The sequence below is a fragment of the Hippichthys cyanospilos genome, chromosome 20 (assembly GCF_059441005.1).
Source record: "Hippichthys cyanospilos isolate Australia breed blue-spotted pipefish chromosome 20, RoL_Hcya_1.0, whole genome shotgun sequence".
NCBI lineage: Eukaryota > Metazoa > Chordata > Actinopteri > Syngnathiformes > Syngnathidae > Hippichthys > Hippichthys cyanospilos.
The window spans coordinates 15,424,546-15,442,548 of record NC_142388.1 but is presented as its reverse complement, the minus strand read 5'-3'; the positions used below and the strand labels follow the sequence as shown (position 1 = coordinate 15,442,548).

Below are 18,003 nucleotides of genomic sequence, written 5' to 3'. Positions count from 1 at the left end.
ATGGAACACGACAACGCGTGTAGTTTACGCTCGACGGGAAGCATTTCGTCGCGAGGTCAAGATGTTCACTTTTGTCACACGAGACATTGTCACGCTAGGGGAGGGGCTTCGCTGACGCAACAATCAAGCCAGGGCCGCCAGTCATATTGCAAAAAACAATTATGGAGGACGACGTTGTTGATACCTTTGCGCTATACTGGCTTTGGCAGAAACGTGCCAAACGCCGTCGTGTGTGGATTCATAAAACCAACCAGATGCGGGAACAACTCGGGGAATACCATCGTCTGGTCCTTAAATTGCGTCTGGATGGCTACCGTTTCCAGCGCTATATGAGGTTGACTGTTGCCCAATTCCACGACCTGTTGGCTCGCATTTGTTCAAGAGTCACCCGCATGGACATCAATTTCAGGCGTCCCATTTGCGCTGCGGAACGCCTGTCCATTTGTCTCTGGTGAGTGGCAAGTTGTTTTTTGTGGAGTCGGACCAATCCTGTTTACAGCGTTAGCTAAACTATGTTGAAACGCATATACACCATGATGCTATGATGAACAAACAAAAGTCAGTGAAACGGGCTAAATATTTTATCGAACAATTACGTCATGGTGATAAAATAATTAAGTCAACAAACGGTGATAGTTGTCAACTTCAATGTAAGTGGTACATTTACTGTTTTATGTATTGCAGATATCTTGCCACAAGTGACTCCTACAGGACCATTGTCAACAGTTTCCGTGTAGGGGTTTCTACTGTGTCCATGATTGTCCCTGATTTGGCAACAGCAATTTGCGACTGCCGTGTTGGTGAAATCATGGCTGTTCCCACTACAGAGGAGTGGAGGTCCATTGCAGAAAGATTTGAGGAGCGATAAATAATGATAATGATAAATGCTGAAATTAATGACTACCTGAGCTTAGAACATGACTAGAATATCAATTGAGGCATAAAGTTAACCGCGCACACATGCATAATGATATTACATCAACTATTTTAATGTAAAGAACAAAAGAAAACTAATAGCAAAAATATATATACAGTATATGTTGTATTTATACAGTATATGTTGTCCTGTCGACATTGAACCCTCATTCTTGTCCTGAAAAGATTGCCACCCAGAGTATTAACTGTGGAATTTGTTCTAAATGTAAACCTTTGTGCATCGTATATTAATTTGTGGATTTGCAATTTAATTGATTGTTTACGGTCTTGTGGCAATCTTTTCAAGGCAGGAACCAGACTTCTCATGAAGAGCTCGTCTTCATCATTGGATGGGGGTGGAGATGGAGCGGGAAGAAAATTAACTCTCTGCTTCAAATATTGAAGCATTAATGTCTTGTTCAGTTCTTCCGGTGGATCTTTTCCTTTTCTTTCCTGAATACAAACAACATATAAGGGGTTTGTAACATTTGTATCAAATTACAAACATAAAAGCATATAATGTGCAATAGTCACAATGACAAGTAAAAAACAATTGTGTACAGTATACACGAATGCTATTTACAGTAGCTTTATTTTGTGGATGTGTACATATGTTGCACCTGCTTAATAAAATGCGTCAAACACATCAGAATATTTGGAGGAAAGAGTGGAAAATATGCCTTAGCACGTCCGCATCTTGTGGAACATAATTACCGTACATACGTCCTCGCATCAACTCTTGACTACAGGCAAGAGAGTCAGAAGTTCCCTCCTGTTCCAACTGTGGTTGTGGATCATCTGTAATAATTTGAAATAGGAATAAATGCAGTATGCGTGTGTAAAATCGCAGTTGTGTGGGCACAGTGACGTACCTGCCCTCCCACTTGATTTTGGCGATGGTGCAGCGGAACAGAAATCACTAGCGACAGCTGTATCTCTGTACTCTGCGGTTCTATCTTAGTCACCAATGACTTCCATTTCTTTCGGCATTGGTCTGCTGATGAGAAAAACAATTTCAACATCGAAATAAAGTTGTCCATTCTACCTACTCAACCTGTGCTACCGTAGCTGTTCTACCGTAGCTACGATATGTGCCTAAAAATTGTGCTAAAATGATAATTCAGTACATACCAGGTATACCAGTCTCCTCGCTGACCACACGCTAAGTCTGCACCCGCTTGCTTCGGTCTCTGTACAGCTGGCTTAATGTATTGTACAGCTCTGCGTGCTCCGAGACGGCTATTACCAGCTTCTCCTCCATTTTGTTTCGTTTTGAGGAGGGAGCTGAATGCGTGACGTAGGACTGTCCCGAAGCCAATTGGCTGTCGCGACGCGCCAAAAGCTCAGATTTTTTAACTTCACGCGAAATTACGCGCTGCGCCCGACGCATCATCGCGCCAACTCCATTGACTACAATACAAAACTGTACGCTTTTTCGCCTCCATCGCGCTCCATCTAACGCAGCAAAAGGCCGCTGCCGATTCTTGTTTTGGATTCAAGCAATTTGTTGAGGATATGGAAAGCTTGGAAAGAGGACTTTACACTTTGCGTGGAACTGAAAATGCCGGACTCAAAGGAATCCACAAAATGTAAACTCTTTTTAATACCTCGTTGGGGAAGACGGGAGGGAACTATTAAACACGGTGATACGTTAGACACGTTAGATAATACTGGCACTTCGACAAGAACGAGCGTGAGAGCTGATGAGAAAGTTTGATGAACACTGTAGCCCTAAATTATACGACACTGTAGAGAGATACAGTACATATTCTTCAAGAGAGCTCAAACAGCAGGAGAAACTAGACAAGTACGTTACTAAGTTGAGAATGTTGGCAAACACCTGCAATTTTGAGCACTCACTGATAAAAGATTTATTTGTGGCACAAATGACAATGGACTCAAGACTACTCAGAGAAGATAATCTGACATTAGAAAGATGTCCGCAGATTTTTCGAGCGACACAGCTGTCAAAACAAAACTGTAAAACACCGCAGGGGAAGGCAGTGGAGGAAGTTTGTTGTAACTTGTGCCAAAACGCATATAAGAGAAACAAAAACAAAGACCCTGCTTTTGGAAAAAAAAAATTAAAAATGTGAGACAGAATCATTTGGTGCTATGTGCAAGTCAAGAAATTTCACAAAGTGAAAGATTGTGCTGCTCTGAAAGAACGAGAGACGGAAGAATATGAAGGCATTATGATGATAACACATGAAAAAGACAAAAATGAAAGTGAACCTAATAGAAGACCAAAGTATTTCAGAAAAACAACTCTTCGCTGGGATGCTAATTAATGGGACACAAATAAAGTTTAAAATAGACTGTGGACCTGGTTGTAATGTCATCCCTATGCATCACATAAACCCTGATGTTAAATTGGAACATTCAGACAAAGTGCTGGTGATGTACAATAAAACAAAAATGAGCCCATTGGGCCAGTGCAGAGTCATGATCAGAAACCCAAGGAATATCAAACTAAATTCTGTTTCAAGTGGTTGATGTGAAAGATGCCATTCCAGTCTTGGGCAGAAAAGTGAGTGAACAGATGGAATTGTTAAAAATACAATTTGAGAACACCATGAGTGTGGACACCATTGTAACAATAGAATTGATATCTACACCAGAGGAGAAACTTTGCACCCAGGCTATGTCGATGTAAAAGATAGAAACGGAATTCCCAAATGTTTTTACTGGTGAGGGCTGTATGGAAGGCGTACAGAGTTGAAATAGACAATAGTATATCACCAGTAAAACTGCCAAAACGCAGAGTCCCAGTTGCAGTGATGAAGCCACTCAAGGAAGAAATCGATGACCTCCTAAAAGAAGTAATTTCTCCAGTGCAACATAGTACAGACTAGATTAGCATCATGGTTTCAGGTAGAAAACCTACTGGGAGGTTGAGGATCTGCATAGACCCCAAACCCTTAAACTGTGCATTAAAATGAAGCCATTTCCCTCTCCCAACAACGGTCAAATGGTAACGCTCAATTAGAGAAAGAATGCCTTACAATTGTGTTTGGAATGGAGACATTTCACCAATACACTGAGGGCAGAGAGGTGGCAGTCCAGAGTGACCACAAGCCCTTAGAAAATATTAAAATAAAGCCCGTGCTCAGTGCACCAAAGAGACTGCAACGAATGTACTCAGGTTGCAAAAGTACAATATTCCTGTGACTTATGTACCGGGATGTGACATGTTGCTAGCCGATCCCCTGAGCAGAGTGTATTTACCTGACAGCTGAAAAGTGAGCTTTGGGTCAGAGGTGGAGACTGTTAATATGATAGATCACTTACCCATCTCGAATGAGTGACTCAGTTCAATCTGATTAGCAACAAAAGAATACATAAAATTACAACAACTGATAAGTGTGATATAGAACGGGATAGCAAAAAAGTCATTCCATCAGAGATAGTACACTTTTATTCATTAAAGGATGAATTGAGCCATCAGGATGGAATTGTTTTCAAAGGAGAGTATGGAGGAAGATCGCAGTCAAAAAGACATATATGTGTTTCACCATCCGTATCCGTCGCCGTCAAATACATATACGCGTGTTTCACCGTTCGTATCCTTGTTTGAGTATGACTCTCGTGAGACATGCGTGTTTCACCATTCGTCTGAGTACAACTCTCGCGAGATACGACTTTACGTTTGGATTCATGAGTCTGATTCTGTGCATCCTTCACATTACAGTGATCCCTCATTTCCCGCGATAAGAAAAACTCGCAAAGTGGTGGACTGGTATGTCTTCTCTTTTCATGTCTTGACTGTCACGCTGAGCTGCGGCCCATTGCTTGTATGTCCAAAATAAAGTAAGTAGCTGACCACACCTGATTAAAAAGCAAGAGTTTTCACTTAACCCTTTCATGCATGACCCATGATATACTGAGTTTTAAAAAAAAAGTGTTATGTGTTTTTAGACTTAAAATAAGATGATTTGGTTCTGTTTTTATACACCAAATTTTCAAGGAGTTATGAACATGTCCACATAGGTGGACAGCATGCGTTTGTGGATTTTAACTAAAATATAAAAAAAAATCAAAGATCAAGTGATATAACTGTTCATGTTTATTGAATTATGCAAAAACTATAACTACTTTTCAAAATATTTTGCTCCCTTCAATACACCATTCTGGGCTTTTCTTTTTCACAGAAAAAATAACTAAAGTGTTTTAATTGCAAAACTAAGCAACTGTCAGTGCTTCAATTGACAAAACGAGACAAACTATAGTGCATCAACTGACAACCTCACAAGGTTAGGGCTAGGCCACAAGTGAGGTGCTAAAATCCTGCTACAACACTGCATGCTTACAGTATGTACTTCCAGTACTAGATCAGTTAACCATCTTGTGTGAAAATTTGCCATGCACCCAGGGCACATAGCCACATTGCAACACATGCAGCTGTACTTCGTTTTTTGTGTGCATGCTTGGCATCTTTGGGCATTTTTTTATGTTGTTCATCTGGGGCCAGTGGTTTCCAGGACTAAGCCTGACCTCCCGGGGTACCTTAGATGCAAAAGGCCTGTCAATGGTGATGATCTTTTTATCTTTCTTGTACCGTCTCTGTGCAACATCTGTCGAGTGCTTGCCAAGACAGGAAGAGGCCATGTGAATAAGTGAAGTGTCAAGCCAACATGTGACAGTGACATCTTCACCATTGGTGACAACAGAGATAGCTCCTCTTCCTCCTTTGAGTTCTGTTGCACACCTGAGTTTCGTTTGTGCCCCCTGAAGCCCGTTGACCCGGCATGTGCCAGTGCCATAGATGCCCTGGTCCTTCAAGACAGTAGTCAGTGGAATGCCACAAAAATACTCAAAAAACACCTTGTGGTTCTTGAATTGGATGTCATCTAAGAGGCGCAAGATGACGTCTGCAGGCATTCCCAATTCGCTGACTGCACCTCTGCTGGCTTCACCCCTGTACACTTCAAAGAGGTACAGGTATCCTGAAGCCGTATCCTGATCTTGCCCAAATTTTAGCACCCCAGGGTTTTGTTTTTTTGGTGATGTATTGCTTGATAGAAAATTTGCCTTTAAAGGGCATGATCATCTCATCTATGGCTTGAAATTCCTCAGGATCCACAGCAGAGAGGAAATTTGCTTGAACTGGTTTTATTTGGAACAGTTTATCGTGTCCTGCATCCGCTGAGGAGAAGTCTGTAAGGTGAAGGTGTCACAGAATGTTCTCAAAACGGTTCACTGCCATGGCATCAGCAATTAAAGGTAAACGGAGTCCTTGTTCAGATGACCAATACGTCCGTGGGGGCTCAGTAGCATTAACATTTAGACTCCACTTCCCCAAGAAGTCAGGTAACACACCCTCACATGAACTGTCCTTTACTTTCCAGATGTATTGTTTTTGTTGTGTTTTCTTTGCTGTGGCAAGTGGTGCTGGTGTGTCAACAGGTCTCTCTACTTTCAAATCAGGTTCTGCTGCTATCTCATCAGAGCTTTCGTCCTCCATATTTTCTGCATCTGGTCCTTCCTTCTTAGATGCACTTTCACATTGATCTAAAGTTTTTTTTTTTTTTCTACTGGGCAACTACTCTTCACTACTGTCACTGTACTGTGAATTTTCCGAATCAGACGGCAGTTCCTTCACAATTCCTGAAAAGTGGAGACAAGGTGAGAATGCAGCCATTTGATCTGCATGGAGTCTGGAATAAGGTATGAGTCATAAAGCCTGTGGATTACAGAGCACATCCGCCATGCTGTCTAAAAGTTCGCCAAGAGGGAACACGACCCCCAGTACACTGACAAGACAAAAGTCATCACAAGATCAGGCCGTCAAGTTTTTAGGCCCAAGTTATTATTAGGCCCAAATATTTGCGGGATTGCATGCCATTGGTGCAATAATTATAAGTTGTGGGACACCAGCTAATCTATTTTGATAATGAAACGTTTATGCTTGAGACTATGTGGAATCACTCTTGGTATTTTGATGTTATGCAATTGGTTATTCTGTAAATGCAATAAGTGACATTTTATGTTGTTACAATTTTGACCCCCCCAGCGACACGTCAACGTCAGTCAGATAGTCATTCTGAAGAAGTTATATGTAACGATAAGATTGTATGTTGTATTGTTCATAAAAGAAAAAAAGAGAAACGATTTTCTTTGGGTGCGTGGTGTACTAATGATGCACGACACACTTATAGCTTGTTTATGTGCTTACTGCTGCATGTTGGGAGGTTGGCACCCTAACATAAAGTGCAGTTAGACCAAACATCCAATAGATGGTATTACAATACCACCCATAACAGATGTAACAATTTATCGTTAACTGAGTTGATGTTGCTATTGGGACGGATTAGAATGTGGAACGTTAAGAGAATGTACCGTGCTTGATGGAGTTATAATAAACGTGGAGTTATAATAAAAGTTCAAGTAAGCAAGTAACTGCTTTAATTGTCCAGTCTGTATGGTTAAGAGACGGAACAGAGTGAAACAAAAGTACAGAAGTTGCATTCTGAGTAATTGTCAGGTTCATTTGTCAGACATTTGTAAGAAACTGTACACAAAAAGGAGACAAGGGAATCTTCCCAACTCATGCATGAGGGGAGCGGAGGAACTGGCCATTGACAATTGTGCGCTCTGCCAGTCTCTCCGACCCCTCTCGCCATAATTTGATATAGAGATCTCGAACTACATGAAGGTCCCGGCTCTCAAGGGGCAGGAAAAAATGCAAGTCTATGGCCGGACTGTACTTGCCCTTCTATGTGTGAGCATGTGGGTGAGAAACTAATGCATGTATGATAAAATATTATACGTAGCAAGATAAAATATTATGCATAGCGTGACATCAATAAGAGTCACAGCTGCGGGAGCGCTCCAACTGGCAGGCTTGAGCGGCCTTCCTTCTACTGGAGACAAATCAATACCAAGTTTTTATCACACTCATTCTCACAGCATACCTTTTCTTGTTTGCAAGCAGTTATATTTTGTAGCAGATTTATAGTCACTATAACCCTATACCACAATCATTCACACAGCAAAGCATTTCTTCAATGCACAAGCATTTATATTTTTTTAGCAAATGTGTAATCATTAAATTTACAATTATTCAAATTTTAGACGCGAAGACGACGACGAAGAAGAAGCAGCAGCAGAAGAAGAAGTAGTAGAGGAAGAAAGAGAAGAAGAAGAAGAAGAAGAAGAAGAAGAACAAGAAGAAGAACCCGCTGACGTTTGGTTCGAATCACGGAAAAACGATCAAGGAGGTCGATTGTGAAAAGGGCTACGGCTAATTTAACCTGCGTGCTTGTTTACAAGAAAAGAGGAGAGGGGCGATTGGACCAGGCTAGAACTCTCCCCAATGCTTGCCGAAAACCCTAATTTGGCTAAGCCATACGTAGTTGGTCGATCTATAGAGAGAATTAACAATTCAACTGCGACGGTCTTTGTTCAAGTGCTTGAAAATAATGGAGAGTAAATATAACCTCAAGAGCCCAGGTGAGTTGCATAATATTTCACGTTTAGATGTACGACTCTGCTCTAACCTCACGGTTGAAATTTCAGCCAACGTGTTTGTATCTCAATTCTTTCGATCGTCGACATTAGTGGGTGTGTGTCTTTCTAACGTCTTTCTAACGCGTCCTTGCCAATTACCTTGATATTTTCAAGAAATACATGTTAAAAGAAAAACGAATCGCGATCCTGTCCATATTTACATAACAGCAAATGCGTATAATGGCGTAGGATGCGAGTCCGGTTAACAAATTAAAGATCGTATTTGTAATATGCAATTAGACACGTCAGCATGTGGGATATTCCCTTAAGGCCCTCTACACTTCAAGCCAACGTCAGGGGTCGGGACTTGTCGTACGATGTCATCTTGGTGTGGCGGAACACCGTCGGATCATGGGAGTTCGTCGCGACGAGTCGGGAAGGGGGTTCCGGCCGATTCTGCATGTTGCATTGGGTCGGGCCATTAACTTCCGAGTTCGGCTAGCAAATCAGTGCAGGAAATAAGAAAAGGGAAGAGGGCGGAAGTAAACAATCGAAGGCGTGAAGTCTCATGTAAGAACGCACACACAACTTTCGTTATTTTGAACTTGAACGACATGGCCTCTTGGACGAAATAAAATGAAAAGGACTGCATCTGTGCGTTCGGCCAATAGCATATCGGCATTTCTGTGATAGACGTGACGCCGGCCAATAGTATATCCGCATCTCCGCGAGTGAGACCGGGACTGTGACCTTAATCGACCAATAGCATATCGGCATCTCCGTGACTGACTCCGTGACTGACACCGTGACTGAGACAGTGACTGTGACATTTTAATAGCAATAGCGTTTAGCGTTACCGTGACAAGCGTGAACGTTTGATTTCGTTGATGCAGCAAAGCGAAAATAATTGTACGAACACATCGACCGGTATGTCGGATTGCTCGTGAGACGAAAGGTTTGTGCGTAAGAGGGGGACAAAAAAACGCCTTGGTCAAAAAAACGCCTTGGTTGACGCTCGTAAGTCGAAAAGTTCGTAAAATAGGGAGTTTGTAAACCGGGGGCCCACTGTGTTGTACTTTTTTTTTTTTTTAAATTACAGAATGCTTTCACAGAGGCTGGAACTTTGAACTTCATCACATTGCTTCCCACATGCTAAAGATAACATACAATCAAGGCTCGCCTGCTCAAAAATTTCTAACTTGTGCCAAAGAAGCCAGACACCTTCTCCCAACGCAAGGACTGGGTGATAGTCCTAATGGAACTTGCTTGTCCTGGACGAGTCTAACTTTATTCTCGTGGTGCTGTTTCTACGCACCAATTCTAATGCCAAGACACGTCCAAACCGTGATCGCCGGCACGACCAATACTGCATACTCTGATTCACCGTGACATTAAAAACCCCTCTAACTTCACCTTCCATATTGTACAAATTTCATTAATGTTTTGAAATTTCAGTCCTGTAGATATCTGTGATCTTATTTTTCATTTCTGGCTACATTTCACCTAAATAAATAAAACTTTGGCGATATATCTAACAGCCTGAGATCTACAAAACTTCTCTGGAGCCCTTCTATTGCCCCAGCAGATAGTCGTTTGTTTTGTCTTTTAAATTTTTTGATATTTTTGTCCTTTTATAGGGTCATATATTATCAAAGTAGTTTTTGTTTTGTACTACTGTATGATTTTTTTTCAAAACAATGCAGTTCCAATGTGCCATTATCTTAATGTTTCAGTACCCCAGTGTAAACTGGGTTGTGATGGCCCTTTGTAGCTGCTCGCAGTTCGAGTGACTTATTCGTTTTGAACTATTGTGTATCATTCTCACTTGGATTGGAACGGGTTAAATTTTGTGTCTTTAATGTCTCACTCGTGATCATGTTCTTGGAGAACCGACCATCTGTTTGGAATACCTTGTACGTCTGATTTTTTCAAAACGATGCAGTTCCAATGTGCCATTATCTTAATGTTTCAGTACCCCAATGTGTACTGGGTTGTGATGGCCCTTTATAGCTGCTCGCAGTTCGAGTGACTTATTCCTTTTGAACTATTCTGTGTATCATTCTCACTTGGATTTGAATGGGTTAAATTTTGTGTCCTTAATGTCACACTCATGTTAAATTTTGTGTCCTTAATGTCACACTCATGATCATGTTTTTCGAGAACCGATCATCTGTTTGGAATACCTTGTACGTCTGCTAACTTAAACTGATAGCCATGTTTGTTTTGTTTTGTGGTCTAGCGGTGAAGCGATTGATGAAAGAGGCTGCTGAATTAAGAGATCCCACAGAGCACTACCATGCCCAACCACTGGAAGTAAGTTTACCGCAGTACATACAGTGGATAATTTTCCACAAAAATGAGACTCTCATATTGGACTCGAGCATTTTTTTAACAATATTTTGATGTTTGCTTACCCTCTTTTAAGTTTTTGGCAATTGACTTGAGGTAAGTATTCATTGGTTTCACTGCACTAATTTGATGCACTTCTGCTTGGCTGAGATCAGTGGTCCCTAACCTTTTGATCACCGCGGCCCGGTCAACGCCTTAGATTTAGACTGCGGACCGGGGAGGGCTTTAAAAACCACATCACAAACGTATGGACGGGGCTTTCTGTCGCTGTTGTACTTTTTGTCCACTTTTTTATTGCGCGAGGAGGGGAGGGGAGTGGATCGAGCTTGCTGTGCACTTTACGGTAGATCCCGGATAGAAGAGCATTGCTGAGAACGTTCACTTTTCTGGGATGTGACAGCCAATATTTTCACCGACAGCAACTTTATTCTTTACAGCAATACTCGAGTGCCTGCCAAAAAATAAGTTTCAATGTCGCAATCAAGTGGGCGAGACTGTGCTAAATATTGTGCTGACAATGCTGCGCTATCGTTATCTTAGCACAGTAACTACGGTTCAACAGCTGTTAAGTGAAGCAAACGCTGCACATACCAGTTGTCCCAAGTTCTCGCTTCCGCCTTTCGACAAGCCAGGTGAGGGCTCTTGCTTGACTCTGTTTCGTATTGAAAGCTCAGCTGGCCGTGTTGGATCACTCCTGGTGACCGCAAAGCGGCCGCCATGATTCATTCCTGCCCCCTGCGTGAGCCGTTGAATGTTCCCAAAGTTGATTGGCTGTGGCGACTCAAAACGCGGAAAAAGTAAATAAAAAAAATAACTTCACGCAAAAGGCGAAATTTCGCTTCTCCTGACCGCACGCTGCCATTTGCGTCGTTCCATTCGCGTCCATCGCGTTGCCCGACGTGCCTTCGCGCCCAGTCACGCGAACTCCATTAAACTAAATCATCTCCAAAACATTATTTCGGGTGCAGCCTGCCCGGTACCAGTTGATCCATAGACCGGTACCGGTCCGCGGACCGGTGGTTGGGGACCACTGGTTTAGATAATCCATCCCACCTCACAGGTGTGCCACATCAAGATGCTCATTAGACACCATGATTAGTGCACAGGTGTGCCTTCGACCACATGTGTCAAACTGTTGGGATTGAACTGGGCTCGATACCCCACAAATGACCCAAGTAGAGGTGTAAATAACAACACAGGAGTCAGAGATTAAGTTTTACCACTGCAGTGGGGAGAGCTCGAAGGAGAGCGTGACCATGTCAGCCTCGTTGCAAAGTCTCTCTCTCTCTCTCTCTCTCTCTCTCTCTCTCTCTCTCTCTCTCTCATTCATATATATATATATATATATATATATATATATATATATATATATATATATAGAATCTATTTATTAGGGCCCAAGCAGTGACCACTGCGAGGTCCCTATTGTTCCTCCCCAGATTATTATTATTAGGGCCCGAGCAGCTACCGCTGCGAGAGCCCTCTTGTTTTTCTCCGGATTATTATTCACCTTCACTAAATTTTACAAATTTGATAAGAGTCCTGCACTGAAGTCATCTTGTTCATACCCCGAACTGCTTATACCCCAACGTGCACAGGTCTGCGAGGGCCCTTTATAGCTGCTTGCAGCTCTAGTTTTTATTAGGGCCTGAGCAGCTACCGCTGCGAGAGCACTCTTGTTTTTCTCCGGATTATTAGGGCCCGAGCAGCTACCGCTGCGAGAGCCCTCTTGTTTTTCTCCGGATTATTATTATTATTATTATTATTATTATTAGGGCCCGAGCATCTACCGCTGCGAGAGCCCTCTTGCTTTTCTCCGGATTATTATTATTATTGTTATTATTTATTTACTGTGTAGAACTTTTGCAGATATGATGAAAATCTCTTCCTGAAGTCATCGACAAACATATATTCCAGTTTAAAGCTAGCACCACCTAGTGGCTGCAAAAAATGTCATTAGTCGAAAGATTACAGTCAATCCTGTTTGGTTTTACCTCCAGCTATGAAACTTTTTAGGCATATGTAGGATTGTAAAACCTACAAAAAAGTCCATAGAAGTGATGTGCTAGGATGTACAGAAAAATTGTTATGAATTTGTGCAATTTTGCCCCATTCTTAGACATTAGCTGGTCTAAAACTAGTGCCTTTTTCTTTCAAACGGTTCACTCGATCAACTTCTACTTGGGCATGGACTATTAGCAGATATAGCGGCACAAATATGCCAAAAATTGTGAAGATCCCATGACTTGTAAGATATGGGCGGAGCTTCAAATTATTTTGAATATTTCCTTCGCCAAGAGTGACAAAAACCTTACTAACTCAGCTGTTTCAGCTTCCAACCATGTGAAACTCTACAGGGACTTTAAAAGTCATGCCCTAATACAGCTATGTGATAAACTTCCAAATCATTTACAGCGCCACCTAGTGGCAGACAAAAATCTAATTTTTTACACTTTCATGTTCTGTGCAATGCCTGTTTGACTAAATAAACTCAAGAATGGTTAGAAAAGCTATGACACAGTGGAAAATGAAGGATCTCAACTTTTATGACCTTTCAATAAAGGGCGTAGCCTGTATGCCAACTCAAAGTCCGCTGTCTTGCCAAAACGGTAAAAGTTGCTGTAATTGGACCTAGATGATCTGATGTTTGCAAAACTGCGTATATGGGATGAAACACACCTACAAGCCGGGTATACAAGCCTATTTTTTATCATATTACGAGCGCCACCTCTTTTTTGCAATTGCAAAAAATATAGCAATTCCTTAACATTTTTATGTACTCTGCTTAGCCCCTTGAAGTGATATCCCTTAAATAATGTCTGAAAAGCCATTGGCCACGCCTAATGCCTTCCACCAAATGGTACGATGTTTCGATAATGGGCGTGGCCGATACGACTGTGTAAAGTCACACAACTGTCACGATAAAAGCTGCAGTAACTCAACCCACATTATCCCACCTTCTCTAATTTTTACAAACTTGATAAGAGTCCTGCACTGAAGTGATCTACAACTAATTTTTCATCGTTCATAGTCCTTGTTCATACCCCGACCTGTTCATCCCCCAACCTGCACAGGTCTGCGAGGGCCCTTTATAGCTGCTTGCAGCTCTAGTTATTATTATTACCTACTGTGCACAATTTTTCAATTTTTGAGGGCCTAAACATGTATGTAGTCACCAAATTTTGCACACTCGTCGGGCCTGGTGAAAAATTTGATATTTTTGGGTTTCCTAAAACTAAGCAAAAAAAATGGCTTTGCAGCGCCACCTAAGGTCGAAAAAGTGCAGCTGGTGCCGACCCTTTTGACCGAGAGCTACGAAAAATTTTAGACATACGCAGGGCCTAGAGACCTACAAAAAAAGTCAGCGCGAGATATATGCTCAGATGTACAGAAATAGTTATGAATTTTTGAATGTGCATTTTTAGCCCATCTTTGCTGGTCCCAAACTGCTCCTTGTTTCACCGAAACGCTTTACCCGATCGCCTTCATATTTGCTATACTGCATTATCACATATTTGCGCACAATTGGGAAAAATTTGGTGATGATCCGCCAACATATATGATAGGGGAGGGGCTTCAAAATATCTGTTCAATTTTTCCAATTTGGCCTGTATGCTACCTCAAAGTCCGATGTTTCAACAAAACAGAAAATTGGAGATAATCTGATCTTTCCAAAACTTCGTACATGGAATTCCAATGGAGTCCAATGTGAAATACACCTACAAGCCTATTTTTAATGGTAGTGTGAGCGCCATCCACTGGCAGCAAAAAATATAGCAATTCTTTAATGTTTTTATGTACTCTGCTGAGCCTCTTGAAGTGATAACCCTAACCCGCTTCAATGTCTGAAAGGCCTATTGCCCTCCACTAAATAGTACGTTGTTTTGATAATGGGCCGGCAGCACGAATTTCACACAACAGCAACAATATAAGCTGCTGTCGTTCAACCCACAGAATCCCACCTCTAAATTTCACATATTTGATAAGAGTCCTGTACTGAATTTGTCTATGAACTAATTTTTTATTGTAGTGCTAACACCACCGTGTGGAACGAAATAATACATCATTTTTTCATTTTCTATATACACTATTGAGCCAACTGATCCAATGTAATAAAACTTGGATATTTTGTGACGCATTGACTTCCTATGTACACTTACCTCAATATGCGTATACCCAAACACGTTCATACTCCTACTTGTTCATACCCCGTCCTGTTCATACCTTAACGTGCACAGGTCTGCGAGGGCCCTGTATAGCTGCTTGCAGCTCTAGTTAAGTTTATTTTTTATATACCTTGACATAGGAGCAAAGGGACTTGAATGTTATTTTAATGTTAAGTTGGTTAAGTTAAGTTCTAAGTTTTATAATTTCACAAGATATTTTTATGGAAGGCAAAATATTACATGTTATTTAAGGTTTAAGTTTGTTTCAGAATAATATTCCTGTCTGCTTTTAATTCATATTTATGTTCCAAAAACATTTACTTTTAGTGTGTTTAATAAATGTTTATCTGTTCGGCTTGCGACTCTAAGTGTGTTTTGAATTTTGGCCCCTTGTGCAATTGAGTTTGACACCCCTGCCTTAGACTGTCCAAATTGAAAGATCACCCTGTGCATTTTTTTTCTTTGCATTATTGGGGGTCTGGGGACTCAGTCAGTATCTGGTGTGGCCACCATTTGCCTCATGCAGTGCAACACATCTTCAAAAAGACTTTATCAAATTGTCAATTGTGGCCTGTGGAATGTTGGCCCACTCCTCTTCAATGGTTGTGTGAAGTTGCTGGCTATTAGCAGGAACTGGTACACGCTGTCGTATACGCTTGTCAAGCACATCACAAACATGCTCGATGGGTAACATGCCCGGTGAGTATGCTGGCCATGCAAGACATTGGACTTTTTTGGGGCCTTGCATTATCTTGCTGAAACATGAGGTGATGTTCATGGATGTATGGCACAACAATGGGCCTCAGGATCTCGTCACAGGCCTCTGTGGATTCAAAATGCCATCAACAAAATGCACCTGTGTTCTTTGTCCATAACAGATGCCTGCCCATAGCAAAACCCGACCACCACAACATTGACATTAGTAAAGCGCTTACCCACACAACGCCACACATGCTGTCTGCCATCCGCCCTGAACAATGTAAACCATCGGTCTCAAACTCCAGTCCTTGAGGGCCGAAATCCTGCATGTTTTCGATGCCTCTGTCATTAGCGCACCAGATTCAAATTATTAGCTCATCAGCAAGCGCTGCAAGAGCTTGTAAATTATCCTAATCATTTGAATCAGGTGTATTTAGGAGAGCGGCATGGAAAACCTGCAGGTTTGCAGTCCTCGAGGACTGGAGTTTGAGACCTGTGATGTAAACAGAGATTCATCCGTAAAGAGAACACCTCTCCAACATGCCAGATGCCATCGATTGTGAGCATTTGCAAGTCTTTTATGGCGATGATCTGGAGTCAGGTTAAGACCCCAATGAGGACAACGAGCATACAGTTAAGCTTCTGAGAGATGGTTTCTGACAGTTTGTGCAGAAATTATTTGAGGTTAAGACCCCGATGAGGACAACGAGCATGCAGTTAAGCTTCTGAGTGATGGTTTCTGACAGTTTGTGCAGAAATTATTTGGTTATCCAAACCAATTGTTGCAGCAGCTGTCTGAGTGGCTGGTCTCAGACGATCTTGGAGGTGAACCCTTTGGATGTGGAGGTCCTGGGCTGGTGTGGTTACACTGGTGTGGTCTGCAGTTGTGAGTCCAGTTGGATGGATGTACTGCCATATTCTCTGATACGCCTTTGGAGACGGCTTATGGTGGAGAAATTAACATTCAAAGCACAAACAACAGATCTGGTTGACATTCCTGCTGTCAGCATGCCAAATGCATGCTCCCTCAATGCTTGTGACATCTGTGGCATTTTGCTGAGAGACAAAACTTTTCATTTCAGGGTGGCCTTTTATTTGGACAGTCTAAGACACACCTGTGAATCATGATGTCTAATGAGCATTTTGATGTGGCACACCTGTGAAGTGGGATGGAGTATCTCAGCAAAGCAGAAGTGCCCACTATCACACATTTAGATAGATTAATGAACAATGTTGGAGAGAAATGGTAATAATGTATATCTGGAATGAGTTTTGGATCTTTAAGTCCATCTCATGAAAAATGGGAGCAAAAACGAAAGTGTTGCATTTATATTTCTGTTGAGTGTACTTTTAAAACTCCAAAAATTATGGTACCCACATACATGTGCATGAAAATTCCTGGAGGATGTGTTCAATTAGAAAGATTCATGTATTCAGTGGCCCCCCGGTTTACAACGTCCCTGCCTCATGTGTATTTTCATCTTACAATGTGGACCGCTACGGTTTTGTCTCTTCTTGATGCCATCTTTCTCGCTTTACATCATTAAAAAAAAAAAAAAAAAAAAAAACTCAAACATAGCGGTCAGTGCGTGTCTACTTGGGGCAACACGCACATATGTCACTACACGCATCACTGCTTACATCACTACAATGCTGGTCTGCTATTGGTCTTTGAATGGGGTCACAAAGATGGCTGCCTAAAGACTTTTTTTCGTGTGAGAATGCTTTCAATATTGTATTTATTTTGCATTTTAGTGCTTAATTCAAACTTTAATTTGTTAACCATGGGTCCCAAAATTTCTAGTGATGTTAAAGAGAATTGAAGAAATGGTAAATGGACTTTCACTTAACTAGCGCTTTTCTGCCTTGGGTACTCAAAGCACTTTACACTACCTCGTCATTTACCTACTGATGACGCAGCATCAGGAGCAAGAAGATGATTATTATGGAAACGAAGCTTGAGTTGATCAAGTAATACGAAGAAGGCTAAACTAGCCTAGGCTAGGCTACCTTCACTAGGGAATAAGGCTATAACAAGCTCGTCACAAGTAAATAAATCTTTTATTTAATAAAGGAAGGGATTAATCTCGCAAACCGGGGGCCCGCTGTACAATTACATCTTTTAGTAAAACCTTTTTTTTTTACATTTTCCAAATGTTTCTGGCACTGTGATGACTGTATTTCACTATTTTCACTTTTGTAGTAACACATGCTCAGTATACTCTACCTATGTGTACCCTTTTAGGATAACCTCTTTGAATGGCACTTTTCTGTACGTGGACCCCCAGATTCAGATTTTGATGGTGGGGTTTATCATGGCAGGATTGTGCTTCCACCAGAGTATCCAATGAAGCCTCCCAGCATTATTCTCCTCACGGTAAATCACACTTGCAGAGATTAATATCTTGTACTTGATTCTCATCAT

At 41.6% G+C, this 18,003-nt stretch overlaps 2 protein-coding genes across 2 annotated transcripts in view; one reads left to right on the top strand and one right to left on the bottom strand.

The window, feature by feature from the left end:
• Positions 1 to 359: 359 nt before the first annotated feature.
• Positions 360 to 18,003, bottom strand: part of rad51 (RAD51 recombinase) — an 88,773-nt gene continuing 71,129 nt past the window's right edge. Inside the window, exons 11-13 of the transcript XR_015863887.1 lie at positions 1,788 to 1,912; positions 1,630 to 1,713; positions 360 to 1,368 (exon numbers count right to left, since the gene is read on the bottom strand). The gene's annotated coding sequence lies outside the window, so the exon portion shown is untranslated. The remainder of the gene's footprint in view (positions 1,369 to 1,629; positions 1,714 to 1,787; positions 1,913 to 18,003) is intronic.
• Positions 8,069 to 18,003, top strand: part of ube2j1 (ubiquitin-conjugating enzyme E2, J1) — a 33,282-nt gene continuing 23,347 nt past the window's right edge. Inside the window, exons 1-3 of the mRNA XM_088403982.1 lie at positions 8,069 to 8,367; positions 10,604 to 10,677; positions 17,824 to 17,955. Coding sequence (XP_088260108.1) covers positions 8,337 to 8,367; positions 10,604 to 10,677; positions 17,824 to 17,955 — 237 coding nt within the window. The 5' untranslated portion in view covers positions 8,069 to 8,336. The remainder of the gene's footprint in view (positions 8,368 to 10,603; positions 10,678 to 17,823; positions 17,956 to 18,003) is intronic.